The following is a 24,711-nucleotide window of genomic DNA, read 5'->3' on the forward strand; positions in this document are numbered from 1 at the left end:
CCGAGGAACACCTCTGGACATAATAAGGATGACAACTCTTACCTTATGTTCAAGAGCAAGCATCGAGCGACAAAAGAATTAGGAAATGCACACTTGTCCCTAAGGACAAGTGGGAGACTGAAGGAAATAATGCCCTTGGTCCAAGTATGCATTCTATGTTAAGTCTAATAAATGCGGTTCAGTATTAATTAACAAGTTAATAATTCAGTGAGATCAAGTGAGCTGAATGCCTAGCTAGAGGCCGCTTCAGTTCAAGTGGAATTAATGATATTAATCCACAGCTTACTCTTGACTGAACCCGTAGGGTCACACAAATAGTACGTAAACGGATCAAGTATTTAATGGCATTAAATACTCCATCTATGAATATTCGGAACCGACGGATCTTGGTTTCAGTGGGAGCTAAGATCGTCACAGGCAAGAAATGAATACTCCGGAAACGATGATATTGCCGGAAACGGAAATATGGATCGTATCGGAAATATGAATATTATCCAAGTCGTAGATGTTGCCGGAAACGGAAACATGGTACGTATCGGAAAATATTATTGGAAATGGAAATATTACCAGAATCGGAAATATTGCCGGAAACGGAAATATTGTCAGAATCGGAAATATTGCCGGAATCGGAAAATAATTCCGGAAACGGAAATATTAAATATTTGTTCGAAACGGAAATTAATTCCGGAATCGGAAATATTAAATATTGTTCGTATCGGAAATAGATTCCGGAAATGGAAATTTAATCGGAAGCGTATCGTACGAATTAGCATCGGACGAGGCCTGCCGGACGAAGGCCCAGCACGAAGCCAGGCCATCACCCAGCAAGCACGCACGCCACAAGCCCAGCGCGCGCCAAGGCCACGGATGCGTGGGCCTTGCTGCGTGGGCTGCAGCTCGCACGCATGGGCAGTCCTTGTGGCTGCCGTGTGTGTGTGAGTTTGTGCTCATGCGTGATTCCTGAATCTGCAAGAGTCAGTGTATGATTAAATGTCTATTCCTAATTGGATAAATTAATTAAATAGAATTCATGTAGGATTCTAATTTCAATTAATTTGTATCCTACTAGGATTACGATTCCTTTTCCATAACTCTATAAATAAAGGCCTAGGGGTCATAATTTATACACAAGTTTCAAAGTATTCAAAAGTGAGTTTTTGAGAGAAAATTAAAACACATCTTGCTCATAAAAGTGACGAATTTTCTAGTACCTTAAGGGCGATTCTAGTTGGTCAATCTTAAGGCGGATCCGGACGTGCTGTGGACTATCTACGGAGGGACGACACTTGGAGTCCTAAAAGACTTGTTCTTGTTCGGTTCGGGCGCAGCTAGGGAAGGCACGCAACAAAGAGTATGCATCTAATTATGCTATATGATTATGTGTAAATAATATGTTTCCTGGGTTAATGGTTGTTTCCGCATGATTTATGTAAATGTCATATGTATCATAACCTAACAGTTACGATATAGATTAGGAATACATTGATTCCTAATATGAGTAGAATTTGTTATATGTTAGAGTTTGAGGTCTAGCAGGTTTCTACCTCCTGATTGTATTATTTATATTGATGCGTAAGTTAATGAGAAGGTTAAGACTTTTGGTCATATTTGTCACAATCTCATAAGCATGAAGTACTTATTGTCTGTTGGTTCAATGGTGATTGGGGCTGAACTTGGTAGGGAGGGACTCGTGTTCGAATCCTCGCAACAACAATTGGGAAGGGAATAAACATATCCACTCAGAACTCGCTCCGAATCCGGTTTAGTCCTAAGGGTGAACCGGTTGCTAACACCAAAAACCGGTTGCTAACGCCAATTAGTTGGTGAATCTTCCTGTGTCTAGATTTATACATTTGGATATAACTTGCTAGTTTCGGGTAACTTGTCATATTGCTGAGAGGTGACATACATTTGATGAGGGATATTGCTAAATTGTCAAAATCTGCAATTTATAAAGTTTACATACGGTTACAGATTCTGTGTTCTCAGGCAATAACAATTCAAGTAATCCTCAATTTATAAGTTTACAATAAAATGCAGTAATAGAGAGGAAAACTAATATACAAGCTGTGGCTCAAATTCTGCAAAATCGACAGAGCCAGATTCAATAGGTGGCATCAGATATGCAGCCAAGATCTCTGAAACTAATGCTGCTACCAACGGGATCCTCTTAAAGTTCTTCACAAAACCAATGTCGTCAGTCTCCCCTACAGCGATCAGCTTCTTGTTAATCTCCACCATTCGGTCAAGCTTCCTCTTGAACTCTGGGTTCTCCACATCCAACACAGCTGGGAATATTCTAGCAGTTGTGCGGTTGGTCTGCCAATAACCAAATTGTCAGAAATGAGAAATCTAACTTTTAATCTATACAAGAACACACTCTCATAGTTTCATACAATTTTACTCAATAATGACATAGTCTCTCACCTCAATGATGACATGCATATCGAATTCTTTGGTGTTGAGACCAATTCCTTCATAGAAATCTGTCCTTTGACAATCGTTGAGGTACATGGTCACATAAACCTGACACAAACATCATATATAACAAGTAAAATTTCAATGGTATCATCACAATACGGCATAAAAACAGATGTAGTGAATAGGATGACTTGTGAATTGGATGATTACCGAGAGGCAGAAGAAGCGGGACCAGAGTTTGGCCTTCCAGTCGTTAAGGAACTGGGGCTGTGCCTTCATGAGAGCGGAGAAGAAATCTCCGTGTCTGTTCTCATCTTGGCACCAGTTCTCAAAGTACTTGAAGATGGGATAACACTGGTACTCAGGGTTTTCCTTGAGGTGCCTGTAAATAGTAATGTACCTCCAGTAACCGATCTTCTCTGATAAGTATGTCGCGTAAAAGATGAACTTTGGCTTGAAGAATGTGTATTTCCTAGCCTTTGTCAGGAAACCCAAGTCCAAGGCCAGATTGAAATCTGACAACCCTTTGTTCAGAAACCTGCACAAGGTAATTATCAGTTCGTTTGCAAAATAAAAGAAGTTTTAGGGACAGGAAAAGAGTTGCCAAAACATACCCAGCATGCCTGGCTTCATCTCTAGACATAAGGGAGAAAATCTCCGCGACCACTGGATTTGTTTTCTGCATATTAAAAGAACATCAAAATGTGAAAAATATCTCACAATGCTGTAAAAGATGTAATTAATTTTGTGTTATAAATCAAAGTAATATAACTATCAAAGAGATTGTATTTCAGAAATTGTGAAATTATTTAGTAGAGAAATAATACTATTATATTAATAAATAATAATCAAGGGGTCCATAGCTCAGTGGTAGAGCATTTGACTGCAGATCAAGAGGTCACCGGTTCGAACCCGGTTGGGCCCTTTTTTTTTTAATTTTTTAACTCATGATCCAATTTATCTATCTATATACTATACTAAAAGAGAGGAAATCAATGTGGTGATGACAAATGTCACTACATGATTCGCCTCTCCTCTAAATTTAGAAGAATGTAAATAAAATAAATAATCTAAATTTAAGTTGTCTTATTTAAGAAAAAATATGCACTAAATAAAATATTATTGTTTTCCAATAAAAATCTTAAAGATTCTGTTGATAATAAACATCATAAAAATACTAAATAAAAATAGAAAAACCATAGATAAGTCAATATTCTATTCCTGTGCTTATGTAAACGACATGTAAATAGAGCTTATAATCTAATTAAATTATATCGTAATAAGATTGTTTATGTTAAGTTGCCTATATATTGCAGGTTATGCCTATATATTAAATTGTAAATTTTTTTTGACATACAAATTGTCAATATTCAATACTAATATTTAGATTCTATAACGTGCTAATGTAAACAGAGAGGGGAGAGAAAAAGAGAGCAATTGTCTGATAAATATCAATTTAATGTATAGGCAATTTAACCATGCTTATGTTAAGCACTCTTACGATTAGAGAATAGAGTTTAATACTCTTACGATATAATTTAATTAAACTACAATCGTTTAATAAAGTGTTTATTAACATAAGGGATGTTTAATATTTACTTAAATCAATAAATTGACATTCTTAATCTCCTTGATCTAATTATTTCACACTTGTAACATATTTCGTAGTTTTGTTGTAATTATTTCACACTTAGAACATGCTACATAGTATCGCCTTGATTTAAGTATGTACTATAGTATCTTTTTGGTTCTAAAAATATAAATTAAAATTATTAAAAGAAAGATGAAGAGAGAATCAAATATATCGTAAGAACATATTTTATATTAAAAGAAAGATGAAGATAGAATCAATACGGAGTATATTGTACGAATATAATATAAGAATTTTTATTTTAAAAAGACATATTTTATAGACTTGCATAAAAATTGAAATATTACTGATAAGTACATACTAACGAGTATCTATATGAAATGCAACAAACTTCCAGAAAATAAATTTCAACAACCTTTGACATAAATATTGTTTTGTCCAAAAAACAATTATCTTATACAATATTATGGAAAACTTGTATGTTATCTTATATCAAAAAAAATTGAACATGCAATATGTGTACTATGACGTATATTAATACTGAAATATTATAGCCACCATTATTGTATTGATAGAGAAATATGTTTTTATTACACAACATATATAGAAATACATTAGATGAAGAATATACTACTCTTTATCTATCAACCAAACAAAGCCCAAGTTTAAAAGGAATAAGAAAATATGCAAACGAACAATTTAATTGAAACCTAAACATATGTAAGGATAGCACAGTATGTGATTCAAAATATAGCTATGTTTATATTGATATTTTTCTCTTTACCTCCTCTGTAAGTTGTGTATCGCGAAACTATGTTGCAAGTTAAAAAATTAAATATATGAAATTACCAATTGGATTTACAATTTTTTGTTGTATACAACAAGTGACATATTAAAAAAAAGGACATAGAACGGGTTAGGATATGACTTATTCATATCTTAAAGAACATTTAAATCCCCTGTTATGAAAAGTAATTCAATTAATTCAAAATAGAGTAAGGGAAAAATTGTATTGCTTTGTTGTTGTACATTCAAAAAATAAGTAAATAGGAGTGATGACAATGTGGTGATGACAAATGTCACTACATGATTCGCCTCTCCTCTAAATTTAGAAAAATGTAAATAAAATCAATAATCTAAATTTAAGTTGTCTTATTTAAGGAAAAATATGCACTAAATAAAATATATTATGAAATATTATAGCCACTATTATTGTATTGATAGAGAAATATGTTTTTATTACACAACATAGAAATAGATTAGATGAAGAATATACTACTCTTTATCTATCAACCAAACAAAGCCCAAGTTTAAAAGGAATAAGAAAATATGCAAACGAACAACTTAATTGAAACCTAAACATATGTAAGGATAGCACAGTATGTGATTCAAAATATAGCTATGTTTATATTGATATTTTTCTCTTTACCTCCTCTGTAAGTTGTGTATCGCGAAACTATGTTGCAAGTTAAAAAATTAAATATATGAAATTACCAATTGGATTTACAATTTTTTGTTGTATACAACAAGTGACATATTAAAAAAAAGGACATAGAACGGGTTAGGATATGACTTATTCATATCTTAAAGAACATTTAAATCCCCTGTTATGAAAAGTAATTCAATTAATTCAAAATAGAGTAAGGGAAAAATTGTATTGCTTTGTTGTTGTACATTCAAAAAATAAGTAAATAGGAGTGTTAAAGAGAATTTCAAAATCCATATACATATTTGCAATTTCATTAATCTTTTAATATATAGATGTCCATTATTACTCATTAAAATAAATTAATTTTAATTTGTATATAAAGATGCATCAGTGTGGAGCTAACAAGTGTCACTATCTAATTGTATTGCTTTATTGTTGAACATTAAAAAAATAAAAAAATAGGAGTGCTGAATAGAATTTCATAATCCATATTTATTAGGACAATTTTTTTTAGCACCTAAAAAATCGAAAATTTGTTTTTTACCACCTAAAAAAAACTTATTTTACCACCTCAAAAAAAAAAAAAATAATAATACCACCTAAAAACGAAGAAATTGAAGAAAACATTATGTGGGGCAACTACTTGTGAGTTACTTCGACTTGACATCTCCTATTGTTCTATTGCTACCGCTTTGCATTTGCTACGCTATTGTTTCCAACAAGGGGTGTAGTTTATTAATTAAAATGTAAACATCTTCACTATTACTCAATAAGTAGGTTGATTTTAAATTAGTGCATAAATTAATATTAAAATTTTATCGTGAATCATGCAAGTGATATACTATCTTGCAATAATGAACTATTTCATATATATGTAACTTAGTTATCTAACGCGGGAATGAAGGAAAGTTTTTGACCCTCAACGTGATTGACCCCATCATCGATACTAGGTGGCTAGGGATGGAGATAAGATTTGTGGGTTATGGGAATGAAGTTTATCCGATGCGGGTGATGAGGTTATCCGCCGTGGGTACGTAGGACCTGACAACTTCAATTATCCTTTACCTAATTGATTATAAGTATATCAATATTTTTTTTAATACTAACCCACATATTATAATTTTGCACATTTACTCAATCACCTAATCAAATAACTAAGTTGCCCAACACTCTAGAACAGAGTTTTAAAATTCAAAACTCTCATACCAAAAAAAAAAAAATTGTCAGACCAAGGGTGAGCTTGAGGCGGGTGTAGATTTCAAGGTGGGTGAAGGAGCGAGATGAGTTTTATTTTGTGCCCCGCGAGGGTGGGATCGAGATTGTGTTTGAGATGAGGATGAGTATCATATTTATCGTGGGTGGCGAGGATAGGAACAAGATAAGCAAGTACAGTTATGGAGAGACCAATCTTCCGCACTCGCCCCGTGTTAAAGTCATCTGTAGCTAAATAAACTAGATTGTGTAGGTGGGTGTTAAGTGATCGGGTATAAAGATACATGGTTTGTTAAGTATTAAGTGGATATGATTATTGAAGTAAATGATGGATGCAAATGACTTTAATTTTTGACCCGGGTGATGAACATGGTGAAAATAATTTTATATACGCACCCTTTGTGTTTTTTTTTCTTAAATAACATAAGAGACTGAATGAAGCCATAACATATCTATCAAATAATAATTTTAGTTAGAAGAACATCTATAAACACTATTGATGACAGTTGTCAATAACTATAATTTAATTTTCATTCAAAATTAATCTAAACCGTGCATCGCACGGGTATTATACTAGTGTTATCCTAGTAAAGGAAGAAAATTACTCCTTGTGCAGCACTAGTAGCAGGCCTAGCAGCTATTACTACTGAAATTATACACTTCCAGTTTTGTGCATTTCATCTCAATTTTTTCCTCATTGATCTCGGTTCTGTCCCTACTTGTTCAAGAAAAAATGTTCTATAAACTATAAAGTGCCCGGACTCCAAATACTTGACTTTTTACTTTATTAGAGTACCTTTTCGAGTTTTTGGTAACTTTTAACATCTCGAAATAAATTAGAGTGATTCGGTCTCATCTATCCACCACCATCAATTACTTATAGATTATAAGGAAATATACTGATCTAATAAATACCAGATTATTAGGATTATAGACGGAATATTAAATTAAACATTGACGTTTTAATTGTAACGGGTCCATAGCTCAGTGGTAGAGCATTTGACTGCAGATCAAGAGGTCACCGGTTCGAACCCGGTTGGGCCCTCTTTTAATGTTTTTGCACTATTTTTTGCATTTTTCTAGATATATGTTTCCATGTTGCACCGTTTGAACCAAAATTGTCAAACTCAGTCCCAAAATTACCAAATTGCAACCTACAAATTCCACCAATAAACTCAAAAGAAATCTTATCATACGTAGTTAGACCCAAACATTAGTACCACCAGGCGACTTTACCGACTAAATTAGTGAGGAATGCTAAACATCAAGTGGCCTTGTAGTTAGAGTTCCTCCTAAATTAGTCCACTCCCACACCTCAAATAGCTATTCCGTAATAATCAATTATTTCCATTGGTAGAGCACAAAATCACCAAATTCACAACTTTAATAAGCTCATAAAAACCTTATCAGTTATCACAAATTCAATTTGTAATTTTCTAGTGCATAGAAGCCGATTAACTAATTAATGTAGCCGTAATATTCAATCTCAAGTCATGAAATAGAACCAACCCACAACTTTACCAACTAAATTAGTCTACTTTTTAAAACTAACAACACATTTAATCAGTACATAAAAAAAGAAAGAAAGAGAATCAATTACCTTAAGCCTCCTACCAAGCTCCTTGTAAAGAAGGAACCCAGAAAACTCAGCAGTACAAGACCTTTCCAGAAACTCAACAAAAATCTGCCTCAAAGGGCCCTCAAGTTTATCAGCAGCTTCCTTAAACTCACTGTTTCGAACAAAGTGAGTTTGATTGTAATCAGTCTTAAACTCCTGCAAAAGTGCCTCAAATTCGGATTCATTAAGGTTCTTGTTAATCTCAGTGTTAAAAAGCTGCTCCATTTCATCAAAATCTGTGGTGTAAAACCTTGGTGTTAAAAGGGACTCTTGAATTTCCTTCTTGTTCCCCTTTTTTGATGGTTTTGTGGGCATTGGAGTTGCCGTTGCTGACATTGATACCCTGAAAAACTTTGCGGGTCGGGTTATTGGGGTCGGGCTCAGTTTCGGGCTGAATTTGCTGATGGGTTTTAGGAGTGCCATTTCTGCTGCCATTGCTGAGGATAGAGAGTGGAGGAGAAATGGGTGGGAGAGTTTGGGATTGTGATAGAACTAATTATTTTTTATAATTTTAAATATTTTTGGTTTTTTTTTTTTTTTTTTGGGAGGGGTAATGAATCTAATCCAATGAAATCTAAAAATCCAGGTGGGTGTTTGACACGTGTCAAGTGGTGATGGGTCAGCTTGATTTCTTTGATGGGTTAAGGACTTTGGGGTTGTGGGTGTTCCAACTTGACCCTAGACAGTATGTGGCTCTTCTTTCTCCATTTACTTCATTGTGTAAGTTTTGTGGTTTGTACTAAATTGTAATGTAATGCCCTTGAAAATATTTGGTTGATTATCGAAGGAAATAATGCCCTTGGTCCAAATATGCATATAATATTAAGTCTAATAAATGCGGTTCAGTATTAATTAATAAGTTAATAATTCAGTGAGATCAAGTGAGCTGAATGCCTAGCTAGAGGCCGCTTCAGTTCAAGTGGAATTAATGATATTAATCCACAGCTTACTCTTAACTGAACCCGTAGGGTCACACATATAGTACGTAAACGGATCAAGTATTTAATGGCATTAAATACTCCATCTATGGATATTCGGAATCGACGGACCTTCGTTTCAGTGGGAGCTGAGATCGTCACAAGCAAGAAACGAATACTCCGGAAACGATGATATTGTCGGAAACGGAAATATGGATCGTATCGGAAATAGAAATATTATCCAAGTCGTAGATGTTGCCGGAAACGGAAACATGGTACGTATCGGAAAATATTAATGGAAATGGAAATATTGCCGGAATCGGAAATATTGCCGGAAACGGAAATATTGTCAGAATCGGAAATATTATCGGAATCAGAAAATAATTCCGGAAACGGAAATATTAAATATTTGTTCGAAACGGAAATTAATTCTGGAATCGGAAATATTAAATATTGTTGTATCGGAAATGAATTCCGGAACCGGGAATTTAATCAGAAGCGCATCGTACGAATTAGCATCGGACGAGGCTTGCTAGACGAAGGCCCAGCACGAAGCCAGGCCCGCGCCCAGCAAGCCGAGCGCCCAACATGGAGCTGCCACGCCTCGCCAGGCCCAGCGCAAGGCCAGGCCCAGCAAGGCCTTGGCGCGCGCACGCTGGGCGTGCTGTTGGGCTGCGAGCAACGGATGCTAGTGTGGGCCGCAAGGCCTGCGCGGGTGGTGCGATGTTCGTGGCCTTACGATGCTCATCTTCGTAACGAATCCTAATCCTATCGGAGTTCGTGTATTGATTAAATCCTAATCCTAATAAAATTATATTTATTATTTAGAGTTCAAGTTGGATTCTAATTAATAAATCCAAATCCTAGTAGGATTATAATTCATTTTCCATACCTCTATAAATAGGAGCCTGTGAGGGGGTCGAAAAAGCACGAGGCTAATGCGTGACCTCGTCCCTCGTCGGTCTGACGATTCTTTTTATTCAATCAAGTGTAATTGGATTTCCTGTGAGTATACACCCAATTGACTAGTAATATAGGAGTCGCCATTCAGTTTTTAACGACAATGAGAAAAACTGACAAAACCCGGTTATCGTGACATAAAGGGAGTGCAATTTTTTTTTACCACGACGGCCGTAGGTTCCCTTGTGATCCCTGGTGTGGGGATCTCTCAACATACACCCGCAAGGTAGAGATTGAGGGTTCGGGGGACTGTAACTACCGAGAGGAGTACTTCGCTCGTCGATAACTCCAGAGGCAGGATATCCTTACTAGCTCAGCATAAATAATTGAAGGGACATGCGTTAACTATTAAACTAATCTGAATTGATTTTAGCAATATGCAACATATAATACTAATTCGATCGTGATTATCTGATTTAAATAGCATTAAGGGACCTAGCATGATAATCCGATTTCCCAAAAATATTATATATGTTAGGCGTGATAGAACAAGCAGATTAGGTTAGTTTAACAGTTCATAAAAAGGGCGAGGAAAGCAGTTAAATCATCGAAAAGGGACATATTACGACGCACCCTTGAGAGGTGCGTCACGGTTCTCAGAAAACTAACCACTTTGACTTTGCTATTTTACCTTTTTATTTAACGAATCTCAATTATGGGACACGATACGTTCTGTTCGATTTATGGATTGATTGCGACAGAACGCGTGAACAGTTTCGCAGCGAGAGGCTTAGGCTAAGGGTTGGAGTCAATACTCAGAATATAATTGTGTGTTGTTGTGTGTCCTTTTCACGTCGAATTTAGGGGTCTATTTATAGGGAAGAGTTGGTGGAAGGATAGAATTGCAGAGTTCTAATCCACAAAGAATTAGGAAAAAACACGTACCCAGGTATTTTCAGCGCCCAGGCCTGGGCGCCGAAGATTTTGGCGCCCAGAGCCAGGCATTGAAAATAGGGTCTGGACTATTTTCTTTAGTCAGATTCGGATTCCTGAGATCCGTAGAGTTTGAGACTTAACCGAGTCTTTTAGCGCGTATTAATTTTATGACGGAATGCGTCTGGGCCCGTTACGAACTCTAGGCTCGTTAGGATTTCAATTAATACGTAACTCTTATTTTCGAATCATATTAGGAATAGGATTCTCGCAGTTTTCTATCTCATTTAGGATTTATGTTGGAATGTAACACCTAATTCTGACAGGTTTCTATCTTTTATGATTTGCCACTTTTAGAAGCTACCTTTTACGGCAGTTACTATTTTTAGCAGGTTTCCATAAATAGCAGGTTTCGGGTGAAATGAAAAGGGGAATTGAGATTCGTTTATTTTATAGGAGATGCGTTGTCAAGTGGAGATTTACGTTTTCATCATCGAACCTTTCCCTTCGGGAATGGGGACAAAAGTAGGTGTCTACAGTTAGCCCCCACTTTGACTGAGTCTCGGGATGAGACGATGGTCAAAGTATTAGACGGAGTGCGTCACACAAGCCATGGTGACCTGTTTTGCGAGGGTCTCACGAGCCCCCGAGTGATAACATTTGACTTAAGGGTCATCACTTGAAGTGTTGACATATCCCTCACGTGTCATTGGGATTTTTTCAACTGATAGTATAGAAGCTTCCTCACTTTGTCATTGGCAGGATCTAAAGGTGCGTAGAAACTCCCTCACTTTGTCATTGGGAGTAGCTACAGAGTTTTTCGAAATCAAAGCTGTAAAGTGTAATTGGGCCTGGCCAAGCCCAATCACGAGGTAAAATGTTTTTTTTAAAGATTCTCATTTTCAGGGCTAGCTAAACGAGAAAACCCCCTTGTTTTTATAGGACGTAAAACGAAGGAAAATCCAGCACCCTTGTTTTCATAGGACGTAAAACGCAGGAAAATCCAGCACCCTTGTTTTTATAGGACGTAAAACGAAGGAAAATCCAGCAAAAGTTATCGCTGCAGCGACTAAGGACCTGCGCGGTTAGTGACGCAGACCCCGCCGGCTAAAGATGGCGAGCCTGTCCGCTAAGGGTGGACACCCCGTCCGATAGAAGTGGACGAATCTGTTTTTGAAATTTGAAAATAAGGACCTACGCGGTTTGTGACGTAGACCCCGCCGGCTGAAGATGGCGAACCTGTCCGCTAAGGGTGGACACCCCGTCCGATAGAAGTGGACGAATCTATTTTGAAAGTTGTTTGTGCTTTTTGAAAATAAGGACCTACGCGGTTTGTGACGTAGACCCCGCCGGCTGAAGATGGCGAGCCTGTTTTAAATTTGAAGACTTTATTTTTCGAAAACTGAGGACCTGCGCGGCTAGTGACGCAGACCCCGCCCGCTAAAGGTGGGCGAGCCCTGTCCGCTAAGGGTGGACGCCCCGCTCGCTGGAGGTGAGCGAACCTGAATTCGTCTTTTCGATTTGGGATTCGTGTGCCGCGATCTTGCCCGATTGAGGTGGGCAAGTCCCTATTTCATTTCTTTTCTTGTGATTTCTTTTGAGAATTTCTTTTCATTTATTCTTGTAGGAGCGAATTCTTTCGAGGGATGCTCGGATTTAGTTGCAACCTGAATGTGGGTTGACAACATGTTTAGACGGACCATTGTCTTGTGGTCATCATCCTTTATGGTTTTGAGTTAGTCCTTACGGCTCAATTTTTCCACTATCTGGGTCCTTGATTAGGGGACTATGTATAGGTATCAACGACGACCTTTGTCTTGAGGTCGTAAACCGGTTTATTTTTTATTTTTTGAGACATCCAAACACGGGACTTCGTATAGCGTAGTCTGGGAATATTGTTTTTAACTTTGTATACTCTATATTTTCTTTCGAGCCCCCAAGAATTCGTGCTTGACGGTCATTTCTTGTTGAAGAGGTTCCTTGGGGATACGCATTTCGTAATGTCCTTGATCGTGTTTGGGATTGCGCTCGTAAGTGCGAGCGATCTTTGTAGTGGCGTGCTACTTTTAACAAAGCCGTGAGGTGCGACTTTCGGCAATTTTAAAGTCGAATGAATATGGCAGGGCCCTATAGAAGTCAGAGCTGTTTTTTTTTTGGGTCTGTGATCATTTTCGGCGCCCAAGCATGGGCGTTAAAGATTTCGGCGCCCAGCGCTGGGCGCTGAAAATAATTTCTGGCGAGGTTTCTTGATGACATAGTTGGCCTCTTGTTCATTCGCTTATTTCACTTAGAAGTTCTATGTATTCTCTCTTCTTTTGTTTTTTTCTTTGTTTTTAGAACGTGATGATTTTCTTGAGAAGCCGTAGCCGATTGGTGGACTACGGTGCTTGTTGCTTTGGGGCGATTATTTTAAGGAACTGTTGCTCTTAAGGCGTACAGGTATTGCGATAGTTGGGCGAGTCCATTATAGAATGGCCGTTGTGTGCGGTCCATTAATCAGATTGCTTGAATTGTTTCATTTTTTTTGAGCCACGACTGATTTTGAATAGTTTGCTTAGAAGCTTGATAGGGTTCAGGCCCATTCATGAAGTGGGCTCAAACATCGTGCCCTTTCGATTGTTCAAATATTTGCTTCGAGATTTTTTTATTTTGCTATGGTTGTTTCGTAGCTTGGAGCCTCCAAGTATGCATGTTGGGATGCTTCCTTTTGGCGTACGATATTTAGGTTCTTTCGAAAAAGATGCCTTGGGGTTCCGCTCGTGTAGGTGCGAGCTATCCCTTTCGTGGTAGGTAATATTTTGCTACCTTTAATCCTTAATGTAGAAGTCGTGTGGCTTGCATTTTGAATTTGGGCGATAAGTAATTTTTTTGCCTCTTTTACACATGCTCTTTGGTCGTGCTCGCATTAGTGCGATATGCCTTACTCTTTTTTTTTTGACTTGTACCGTGGGACGGTTGAACTTATGGTGCAACGTAGGCTTGTGTGGCCTAACGGCGTGTCTTAGAACATTCCTCCAGGCGTTGGGATATCATTATTATTTTTGCATTGGAGTACTTTATCACGCCTTGTTCAGGTCCTCGAACAAGGGTAGCACCTTCTGCGTGGGTTTGCACGACTTATTACTTCGTTCGATGCGAGGATTCATAGATGTTTCTTTCTCATTTTTATATCTGGACAAAACATGGCTAGCAGAAAGATTCAGCGCCCAGGCTGGGGCGTTAAAGATATCGGCGCCCAGCTCTGGGCGTTGAAAATTATCTCTGGGTATATTTTGACAGTTCTTATCCTTGATTTTTTCTTTCGCTTTTGCTTTGGAACGAGGTAGACTGTGTAATGGGCGCTTTATAGGGCGAGCGTTATGTGCAGTGGTTTGATCGGAGTTTTGGTGACTCGCGATTTTCAGTTACCCTTGTTAGTGGGGTGACTTTATATATTCTAAGTAGCGCTTAGAATTTGGGAGGGTTGTAGCCATTCTAAGGTTCGTTTTACACGATCAAAGCTTAGGATTGTGCCCCTATGATGTATGTATAGCATTAGCGTCGAGAATTTGCGATAAAATCGTCATTTCGAGCATTTTTAGAGTGTTTTTCTCAATCCTCCAATTGTAGCTACGGGATTGGCTTGGTGCTATAATGCTTTGCATACGTCTTTATGCATTCATGGTGACATGGATCATGAATAGTTTGAACCAGACTCGTTTAGTGCGAGGTACGTTCGGGTAGTAATTTGCTACTTTTCTTGTAAATGTCGTATTGTGCGACATTGCCATGGTCAAGGTAATCATACGTTGAAGTGTGCCTTGACCAAAAGCTAGGTGCCTTTCCTTACCCATAATCATATTTAAAAATCTTTTTGACTCACTTGCAACGTTGAGATGGACGCACACTAAGCTTAAACCAACGATACTTTATTTGTCCGAAGAAGTCTTTAAAAATCATTTGAAAATTATTTAAAATCCGAGTCCTACTGTGTACAATCCGAGGTGTCCTAAGTAGGTTGACTTATAGAAGGGTTCGTACAGGATTACATGAATGAATCAAAATACTGTTACGATTTTTGGAATGTTGTCTAAGGATTTGCTGGAAGCCAGGGTGCAGGCGTCAAGATATACTTGTGCCTGTTTGGCATGTGCTTTAGGCTTTTAGGGCCATCTTTTCCAAAATTGCGGGAATATAAACCGTTTTCAAATTGACTTAGATTTACTTGGTGTATGTCTGTATAAAAGGTCGAGGTATACTTAGTTCCTTCCCTATCTCTTTCATTTCAATTTTTAGCCCCCAGTTACTGTTATGTCTTCCCATTAATAATGTTTTCAGATTTCGATTTTAGATGCCCGTGTCATATGTCTGAGTAGGGTGAGCCTTGGTTAAGTGCCAAGTCCTATTGACAATGTCTGATTTTTTTTTCAAAGGGGGTTCGCGAGCATTTGAGTTACCATGAACGGGTGCCCTGAGCTCGAAGGAACGATGGGGTGACGCCGTAGAACAATTCTCCTTATTGCAAGCTTACTGCCCTTATTACTTGTTGGCGATTATGACTGTGTCTTAGTGGTGAAAGAAGGTCTTTAAGCGAACGACTATGTCTAGTGGTGAAAGAAAGTCTTTAAGTGAGTTAGTTCGCTTTAGGGAGGGTCAAGTCGAGTACTTTAAAGGTCATGGACGCTTGCGCTAGCCCCCATTCAATTGAGGCAAAGTGGTCTTTTGAGTCTTGGCTAAGTGCCTAGGAGTGTGAGTGCTCCTTCTGGCAAGAGTACGTGCCCTTATTATTTTTCGATGTGTGCTCATTAATTTTGGCATCTTGATGACTTGGATTCTTCTTTTGACTTAAATCTTTCTTTCGACTTGGGTTGCAAGTAATTAAATTTCAATAAGGGACTCTATTTCTTATTCTTGTTATTTCTATAGGCTTTAATATTGGTTGCAAATTGGTTGGACCAAATCATGGATTGCCTACGTATCCGCCTTAAATAAATTTAATTTGGAATCAGGTCTTGCGTAGTTCTTATCCTAGAAAATGGTTTCTTAGAATGCCGATTTTAAACAAGTATGTTCTGAGGTGGAAACATATTATTTGAAACGGTAGAATAAGTGAAGTTTATTATTATTTAAATCTGCTACCTTGCCGTAAGCCAAAATTTTGTTTTATTTTTTAAGTACATGTATTTGCACAAAAGTTTTTTCATGTGTTTTTTTTTGGTACGTATATCTGAATACGTGTTGTACCCCTCCAAGTGTTCGTTATTTTTCCGTGCATGTGCGGATAAAATGACGAGCACTTCTGGACAAAATTTGGCGAGCAGAGAGATTCAGCGCCCAGGCTGGGGCGTTAAAGATTTCGGCGCCCAGCTGTGGGCGCTGAAAATGATTTCTGGGCGGATCTTTTTTTTTGGTGCGCTAAATGCTTCTTTATTTTTCTTTTTAGACTAACTTTAGAGGCGCTTTTGCAAAGTTTCTTTTTTATTATTCACATTTTATTATTTTTTTTTTTGCACTTTTCATTTGTTTCCTTTTTTTTGTTTGTGACTCAAGACGGCTTGAAAGATGGGTTGAATGAGATAGGAGAATTTGTATAGGTGTTGGTCAAGCATGAGGATTATATCTGCTAGGGCTCACAATTTGCAGCTTCGTGCTAGTGTCACGAGTTTGCATCAACCAAGGCCAATGAGCAGCATGGGGACGGCTCAAGGGTATATCAACAGGATGTATCCACACAAGTTATATGGTCATTATGCTAATGGTGGTATAAGAGCAGGTTTTGGAAATAAGGGGTATGACGCACGTGTCAATGGCCGTGCGTGGTTTGCGGTTGACAACGAGTTCAAGAACAAGAGTCGAGGTAATGGTTTCTTGGGTCATGGCAATGAGAACATGGATAGGTTAAAATGAGCTGAACAGGGACCCCAGAGCGAAGGCGTCTAAGAGCATAAGGATTGGAAAGGGTAGACATCGTAGAATTTTATGATTTGGATTGGTTGACTCAATTCTTTTCCTTCGTTTACTTAGGTAAATGTTGCACTACGGGATAAGTATTCCCTGGCTTGCTCTTTTCGCTCTCCCTTTTCTCTTTCTATTTTTTCTTTCTTTTTTCTTGGGATTCCTCCCCAACATAAATTCTTCAATTTTTAATTTGGGCTAAAAGGTAGATGGTTGTGGTCTTTGAGTCACGAGGCGAGACTGAGTGAGCCTCGTTTGGTAGGCCTATAGTGGACCTTTAATTTTAGTAGGCCTAGGGTGGACCTTTAAATTGTCTTACTTTGCAACCGTATTTAGTCGTTTCTTAAAATATGCAAATAGCGTAGATTCAAAATGTTGTTTTTACCTTATTGAATTTTAACGAAAGAATTACATCGAAAGTAATTTTTTGTTTCTTTTCAGATTCCAGTTTTTGGGATTTAATTGGAAGTTGTGATTTAGACTCAAACTTTCATTAATCTTTCTGATTATAACCCGTGTATGAATACAAGGAGGTGGCCTAGACTCAAAATAATGACGTGGCGTAAGCCTATAATACTTGACCAAGCAACTCTCAGACTTAGGCTAATTGGACCATAACTTTCGTTGGTTAACACTTTAGATTTTAACCCTTGGGTGTTCATTTGTCATGCGCCATTTTGTTTAATGTTGGCAAGGTAGTTAATTGGGGAGATCGAATTTTTATTTTTGCAAGACTAGAATCATTAGTGCGGCTTCTCTCTTAGTGTGTATTGCTTTACCCCAATGGTAGTCCTATTGGTATGCCGATTTGGGTATTTTCATGGTTGGTCATGTTGCATTCATGGAAAATCTTTTAGTCCGTAGTTAATAGTATTTCAAGGAGTGAGTGACTCGAGAGGACTATGATAGTCGTGACCCAATGTGATTATAAGCCTTGAGGCCATTAATTTTTCTTGCCAATGGTATTGACACCTTAGGTTCACTTTGGGGTTGTGCGACTATGGGGGATGATTTCCAGAATTTGACTGTTTCCATTTTGCAAATACTATAGTATATTCTTTTTATTGGTGAGAGAGTATTGAGGCCGTGGATTCTTAGCAAGGGATGACAATTACATATGGGTGCTTATTGATTTAAATGTTAGGAGGGGAGACTCAATATGGTTTAACCTTTTAACTTGCAGAACGACACCAAGCATTGGGACCGATTCTATGGATAAGACAACTAAGACTTAGGATTTAGATTGTACTTTGGCATAGCCTAGTCTAGACTCGGATTTATTATTTTTTTATTCGAACATTATTTTTCCTTAAAAACTTCATTTGAACATTATTTTTGAATACTTTGCCCATGTGACATTCATAATTATTAGCATGCTCGGTTTTGGTGCCGAGCATTGTCGTCGTAGGAGGCCTAACAACGACACAAAGAGTTATTTTTTTTTTATTTTTTAGTCGCTTTTAGAGTCGAGTGCCTTTTCATACGCCCCTGCAGCAATTTTTACGAAAAGTTTTTTTTTTCTACGTATATTTTTTCATGCGCGGGCACCGAGGCTGCTGTGCCTGACCAAAAGGCCAGGCAGCAACTTCAGCGCCCAGCAGTGGGCGTGAGAAATTTTGGCTCCCAGCCAGGGGCGTTGAAAATGCGTCCTTGGCTGGTTCTCGTTTTCTGTTTGCGTATACTTTTGTTTTTGCGACTTTAGTTTTGCGTGCTTGCCTTATAACGTCCTTTACGCGTTGTGCAGCATTTGTGGGATTCGTTACAGGCCATCCCGAGCGTCGCTTATTTTTGTGGCGATCATTCGGGTTTGCGGAGCACGTATTTCGGTATAACTCTTTGGCGAATTAGTCTATGAATGTTTGGGCAATTTTTAAGGTCGTTGGTTTTCTAGGATAGTTTGTCACACACAATCACATATTTCGCTACACATAACTACATTACAAACATGGATTTGAAAATTAAATATGTCACGTAGTTTATGATAGGCTTCTATGGGTAGTTTATTTGCGCCTGGCTTGGTACCGCTTCTATCGTAGATCCAACACATGCCCCGGTCGAGGTAGTGTCTTCAACTGACGAATTTCGCTCAAGAGGCCAACCCGCAAGTGCAAGCCAAGGGGGCATGCAGGTGAGAGGGACCTAATGAGCGAGCGATTGGGTTCGGGATAGGTGTACTACCTGCACAAGTACCGAGTGGGCAACTTGCGCGGCGTATGCACCCCCCTATTGGCGGAAAAAAAGGTATCCTTAGTCCCAACTCCCGAGGGAGCCGAGATTCGTTATGCGGTTCTGCCCGTTCACATTAATATGCTGATTTTCAGGTCGTCCCAACTTGATGGGGAAATAAACGCGGGGTAGGATCGTTTCATGAAGGAAATAATGCCCTTGGTCCAAGTATGCATTCTATGTTAAGTCTAATAAATGCGGTTCAGTATTAATTAACAAGTTAATAATTCAGTGAGATCAAGTGAGCTGAATGCCTAGCTAGAGGCCGCTTCAGTTCAAGTGGAATTAATGATATTAATCCACAGCTTACTCTTGACTGAACCCGTAGGGTCACACAAATAGTACGTAAACGGATCAAGTATTTAATGGCATTAAATACTCAATCTATGAATATTCGGAACCGACGGATCTTGGTTTCAGTGGGAGCTAAGATCGTCACAGGCAAGAAATGAATACTCCGGAAACGATGATATTGCCGGAAACGGAAATATGGATCGTATCGGAAATATGAATATTATCCAAGTCGTAGATGTTGCCGGAAACGGAAACATGGTACGTATCGGAAAATATTATTGGAAATGGAAATATTACCAGAATCGGAAATATTGCCGGAAACGGAAATATTGTCAGAATCGGAAATATTGCCGGAATCGGAAAATAATTCCGGAAACGGAAATATTAAATATTTGTTCGAAACGGAAATTAATTCCGGAATCGGAAATATTAAATATTGTTCGTATCGGAAATAGATTCCGGAAATGGAAATTTAATCGGAAGCGTATCGTACGAATTAGCATCGGACGAGGCCTGCCGGACGAAGGCCCAGCACGAAGCCGGGCCATCGCCCAGCAAGCATGCGCGCCACAAGCCCAGCCAAGGCAGCGCCCAGGCCTACCGCAAGGCATACCCAGCGCGCGCCAAGGGCCACGGCTGCGTGGGCCGTGCTGCGCGGGCTGCTGCTCGCACGCGCATGGGCAGCCCTTGTGGCTGCCGTGTGTGTGTGAGTTTGTGCTCATGCGTGATTCCTGAATCTACAAGAGTCAGTGTATGATTAAATTTCTATTCCTAATTGGATAAATTAATTAAATAGAATTCATGTAGGATTCTAATTCCAATTAATTCGCATCCTACTAGGATTACGATTCCTTTTCCATAACTCTATAAATAAAGGCCTAGGGGTCATAATTTATACATAAGTTTCAAAGTATTCAAAAGTGAGTTTTTTGAGAGAAAATTCAAACACACATCTTGCTCCAAAAGTGCCGAAATTTTCTAGTACCTTAAGGGCGATTCTAGTTGGTCAATCTTAAGGCGGATCCGGACGTGCTGTGGACTATCTACGGAGGGACGACACTTGGAGTCCTAAAAGACTTGTTCTTGTTCGGTTCGGGCGCAGCTAGGGAGGGCACGCAACAAAGAGTATGCATCTAAATTATGCTATATGATTATGTGTAAATAATATGTTTCCTGGGTTAATGGTTGTTTCCGCATGATCTATGTAATGTCATATGTATCATAACCTAACAGTGGTATCACGAGCCCCTTATTATTTTCATAATCTAAATTGCATGAACATGGTTAAATATTACAAATTTGCAAGAATTAAAAGGGGTGATTAATTTTCGTAATTGTTAATTAGTTGCAAATTGCGTTTATTTAATTATACGTACGCAGTTTTTCGGCAGTTTCTTCATTACTCATCCGAATTGAGTGATTTTTGTGTCAATTCCGCATGTAAAAGGCATTCTAAAATTTTGACAAAAATAGTATTTTTCTGCCGAACCCAGAATTCTCAAATTCGAAGCCTAGCTATGACTTTTGGAAGGTTTTAGTTTTTCGAATGCAAAATTTCGTAAATTTAAGATGTTAAATTAAATATTTGCGATTCCTGTTGATAAATCTTGAATTTTTGATTGACCTACTGCATATGTTTAACAAGTTTGAATGCCTAGTCTTGTTAATTATGCAATCTAATTTGTAATTATGATTAATTTGTTGAAAATTAGAATAATTTAGAATTAATTTGATTTTCATAATTAATTGTAATTTAATTAGAAACCTATGATTAAAAACCACCATAAAAATTGTAAATTTACGATAAATTTTAAATTTTATGACCTAGACTTGAATCCATAACAATCGGAAATCAATTGAATAATAAATTTTCGATTTTTCGCCCTAAAATTATGAAATTAATAATATTTATTAATTTGTCATTAATTTTAAATATAAATTTTAAATTTTTATGCGATTCGTTCAAATAACTTGCACGCACGAAGCAATGGACGCTTCGTGTTACCCTTAAGGGGTGTTGTATAATGCGGGCATGCGACGACGAGCAAGGGAGCTCGTCGCCCGTGCGGCACGAATGCAATGAGCAAGGGCGTAGTGCACGAGCACAAGGCAGCAGCCCTGCCTTGTGTCGTGTGCCACGAGCAATGAACGAATGGGCATGGGCGAAGGGCGAGCCAAGGCAGTCGCGTGTGGGCAGCAAGCGAGCTGCGCCACAACGCGCGCTGCCTCGCACAAGTGCGCGCAGCCTCGCGCGCAGCGAGCGCACGCTCGCGTGCCACGAGCGCTGCGCCCAGCACTGCTCGCGCGCGCAGCGCGCGATGTCGCTCGCCCAGCGAGCGATGTCGCGCCCCAGCGAGCGATGGCTCGCGCGCGCAGCGAGCGATGTCGCGCCCCAGCGAGCGATGGCTCGCGCGCGCAGCGCGCGATGTCGCTCGCCCAGCGAGCGATGTCGCGCCCCAGCGAGCGATGGCTCGCGCGCACAGCGAGCGAGCCAGCGCGCCCAGCGAGCGATCTCGCGCGCGCGCACTGCGAGCGATAGCTCGCGTGCGATGGGGCGCTGTGCGGAGGCTTGCGATAGGACAGCAGCAGCTATGCGACGAGCGCATGAGCTGCGCGCACATGGCCAGCAATGGCTGTGTGCGTGCGGCCCATGGGCGTGCAACGCATAGGGTGTTTGCGTTACGATTAGATCGTTTTGAATGTTTAATTTGAAAATTTCAGTTCACGTAATTTTAATTAATTTTAAAATTAATAATTTGAATGAATTTCTTGGATTTTAATTTTGAATATTATAATTATAATAAATGGAATTTATTCTAATTATTTTACTAAAATTAAAATCATGAATTAATTAAATGCGACTGAAATTAAATTAAATTTTTGGATTCAATTATAAATTTATATGAGCTTTAAATTTTAATTAAATTTGTATGTTTCCGGTTAGACTAGAAATACAATTTTATGTTTAAAATTAGTAAAGCATATGAATTTATTGGTTTGAGTGGGAGCGCTTTTTAGTCATAAACTCTTGATTAGGTCTACAAATCCTTAAGGTTAAAACACCTCGATTAGAATTAATAAGGACTGAATAATTGGTAGATTATTGGTGCCCTTGATTAATTGCTGCAAATGTTTACGTGATGCATAATGTGTTTTACTAACCAGCTATGTGGGCCATTCATGATAATGAATGGGTGAATGGTATATATTGTATATGTACTGTTTTGCAGGTTATGAAGTGACTAGTATGGCCCAAATAGGATAGAAAATATGGTCTGCGTACCATTAATTTGAATGTAATTGGTCTAAAGCACCAAAGTTATTTTTCAATTCAAAATGGTCTGCGTACCATCAAATAGTTGTAATTAGTTATAGCTTATCCTATTTGAAGAAAATGGTGCCTCCCACGGAGATTTTCAAGACGGACTTTGAAGTCAAAGCTTCAAGATGAAGTCGGGCCATACTAGATCACAAATATCTTATGCATGTTTTAAGTTATTTATTGCTTTAAATATGTCTTGAAATGCATGAGATCAAAAGCTTGATTATGTTGCATGATTAAGGATTTTAGTTCACTTAAAATCTAACCAACATAGTAAGAGCTTTAAGTTCCAAACTTAAAAATTGAGTTAAAAGGTGCCATGCCAAAATATACACTTGCTTGGATATCCTTTACATCAATCTAGTAATAGTTTTCGCTCAGCGAGGTGTTACTTATTGGTCCTAAAGGGGCAAGGTACACAAATAATTGTGAGTACATGTTAGTTTTGGTGAAACTCAACGATATAAGTAAGGAGTCCTTTTATGTCGTGGCAAATTCGATAGGTTTACCTAATAAGTTCTTAGACGTACCTATCAACCAAGAATAGTTTCTAGACTATTAGCAAAAGGCTTTTGCTTACCTAAGATGTTCTAGGATTAAGTCGACAAACTGTGCTTAGTTCTTCAATGATTTTAGGATCTTGGAATCATTTTATTCACACCTGCCGGAACACATAACTTGAATAAAATGCTTAATAAACGCTGAATTATGCATGTATGCTAGAATTTAAGTTTATTAAGAGAAACTGTGAATGGTTATTTATTTGTTTATTCTTTTCAATTGTAGTTTTAATATGGCAAACAACAATTCATTCAACATTCGATCAATTCTCGAAAAGGAGAAGTTGAACGGGAAAAACTTCCTTGACTGGCAAAGGAACTTGCAAATAGTTCTTATGCAGGAAGAAAAGGAGTATGTCCTAGATGAGGCGATGCCCGAAGCTCCTGGCGACGGGGTCACTCAGGCTGCCCTCAATCGTTGGATTGATGCCAACAAGGATGTGAAATGTCTAATGCTCGCCACCATGAGTGCGGATCTGCAGAAAACGTTCATCAACTCAGATGCTTTCACAATCATCAGTGAGTTGAAGAACATGTTCCAAGATCTGGCTCGAGTCGAAAGATTCGAGACTCATAGGCAAATTCTTGAGACCAAGCTTAAGAAAGGCGAGCCCGTAAGTCCACATGTTCTCAAAATGATTGGACTCATTGAGAATATGAGTCGGCTGGATCAGCAATTTTCTCAGGAAATGGCTATAGACACCATCCTCCATTCTCTTCATAGCGGGTATGATCAGTTCAAACTGAACTACAGTATGAATAGTCTGGACAAAACGCTCACTGAGCTTCACGGTATGCTGAAGACCGCTGAAAAGACGCTCAAAAGTGATAAGCAGGATGTGCTTATGGTGCGTGGGGGCAAGTTCAAGAAATCTGGAAAGAAGAGGAATGCTAAGAAAGGTGGCAACAAGGCCAGCCCAACTAAGCAAACTGGCACCAAATCTGCAAAGAGGAAGGTCAGTCAACCCACTTCTGAATCCGAATGCTTCTACTGCAAGAAGAAGGGGCATTGGAAGAGAGATTGCTTGAAGCTAAAGGAAGATCAGAAGAACGGAACAGTCGTTCCATCTTCAGGTATTTTCGTTATAGACTGTATACTTGCTAATTCAACTTCTTGGGTATTAGATACAGGTTGTGGCTCACACTTATGTTCCAATCCACAGGGACTAAGAAGAAGTAGAAAGTTAAGCAAGGGAGAAGTCGACCTACGAGTGGGAAATGGAGCACGGATTGCTGCATTAGCCGTAGGAACTTACTATTTGTCGTTGCCCTCCGGGCTAGTTTTGGAACTGGAAGAATGTTTCCATGTTCCAAGTCTTACTAAAAACATCATTTCAGTTTCTTGCTTAGATGC

General features: G+C 38.6%; 1 protein-coding gene and 2 non-coding genes across 3 annotated transcripts; 2 read left to right on the forward strand and 1 right to left on the reverse strand.

Annotated features, from left to right (window-relative positions):
* Positions 1–1,932: 1,932 nt before the first annotated feature.
* On the reverse strand, positions 1,933–8,779 carry LOC110780654 (magnesium-protoporphyrin IX monomethyl ester [oxidative] cyclase, chloroplastic). Its single transcript, XM_056835134.1, has 5 exons — positions 8,254–8,779; positions 3,036–3,100; positions 2,632–2,959; positions 2,428–2,526; positions 1,933–2,319 (listed from the first exon to the last, which is right to left on the reverse strand). The coding sequence occupies exons 1-5, from the start codon at positions 8,704–8,706 to the stop codon at positions 2,056–2,058; spliced, it is 1,209 nt and encodes a 402-aa protein (XP_056691112.1). The 5' UTR covers positions 8,707–8,779; the 3' UTR covers positions 1,933–2,055.
* Positions 3,275–3,346, forward strand: TRNAC-GCA (transfer RNA cysteine (anticodon GCA)). Its single transcript has one exon. It is a non-coding gene; the product is annotated as a tRNA-Cys (tRNA).
* Positions 7,627–7,698, forward strand: TRNAC-GCA (transfer RNA cysteine (anticodon GCA)). The gene has a single exon. It is a non-coding gene; the product is annotated as a tRNA-Cys (tRNA).
* Positions 8,780–24,711: the final 15,932 nt, after the last annotated feature.

This window comes from Spinacia oleracea, chromosome 1 (assembly GCF_020520425.1).
Source record: "Spinacia oleracea cultivar Varoflay chromosome 1, BTI_SOV_V1, whole genome shotgun sequence".
Classification (NCBI taxonomy): Eukaryota; Viridiplantae; Streptophyta; class Magnoliopsida; order Caryophyllales; family Amaranthaceae; genus Spinacia; species Spinacia oleracea.

Excerpts from the sequence above, each read along its gene's own strand:
- LOC110780654 (XM_056835134.1), bottom strand. The coding sequence starts at position 8,706 with ATGGCAGCAGAAATGGCACTCCTAAAACCCATCAGCAAATTCAGCCCG. Across the intron at positions 2,960-3,035 it reads GATGAAGCCAGGCATGCTGG|GTTTCTGAACAAAGGGTTGT; the intron begins GTATGTTTTGGC and ends TACCTTGTGCAG. Across the intron at positions 2,320-2,427 it reads ATATGCATGTCATCATTGAG|ACCAACCGCACAACTGCTAG; the intron begins GTGAGAGACTAT and ends GGTTATTGGCAG.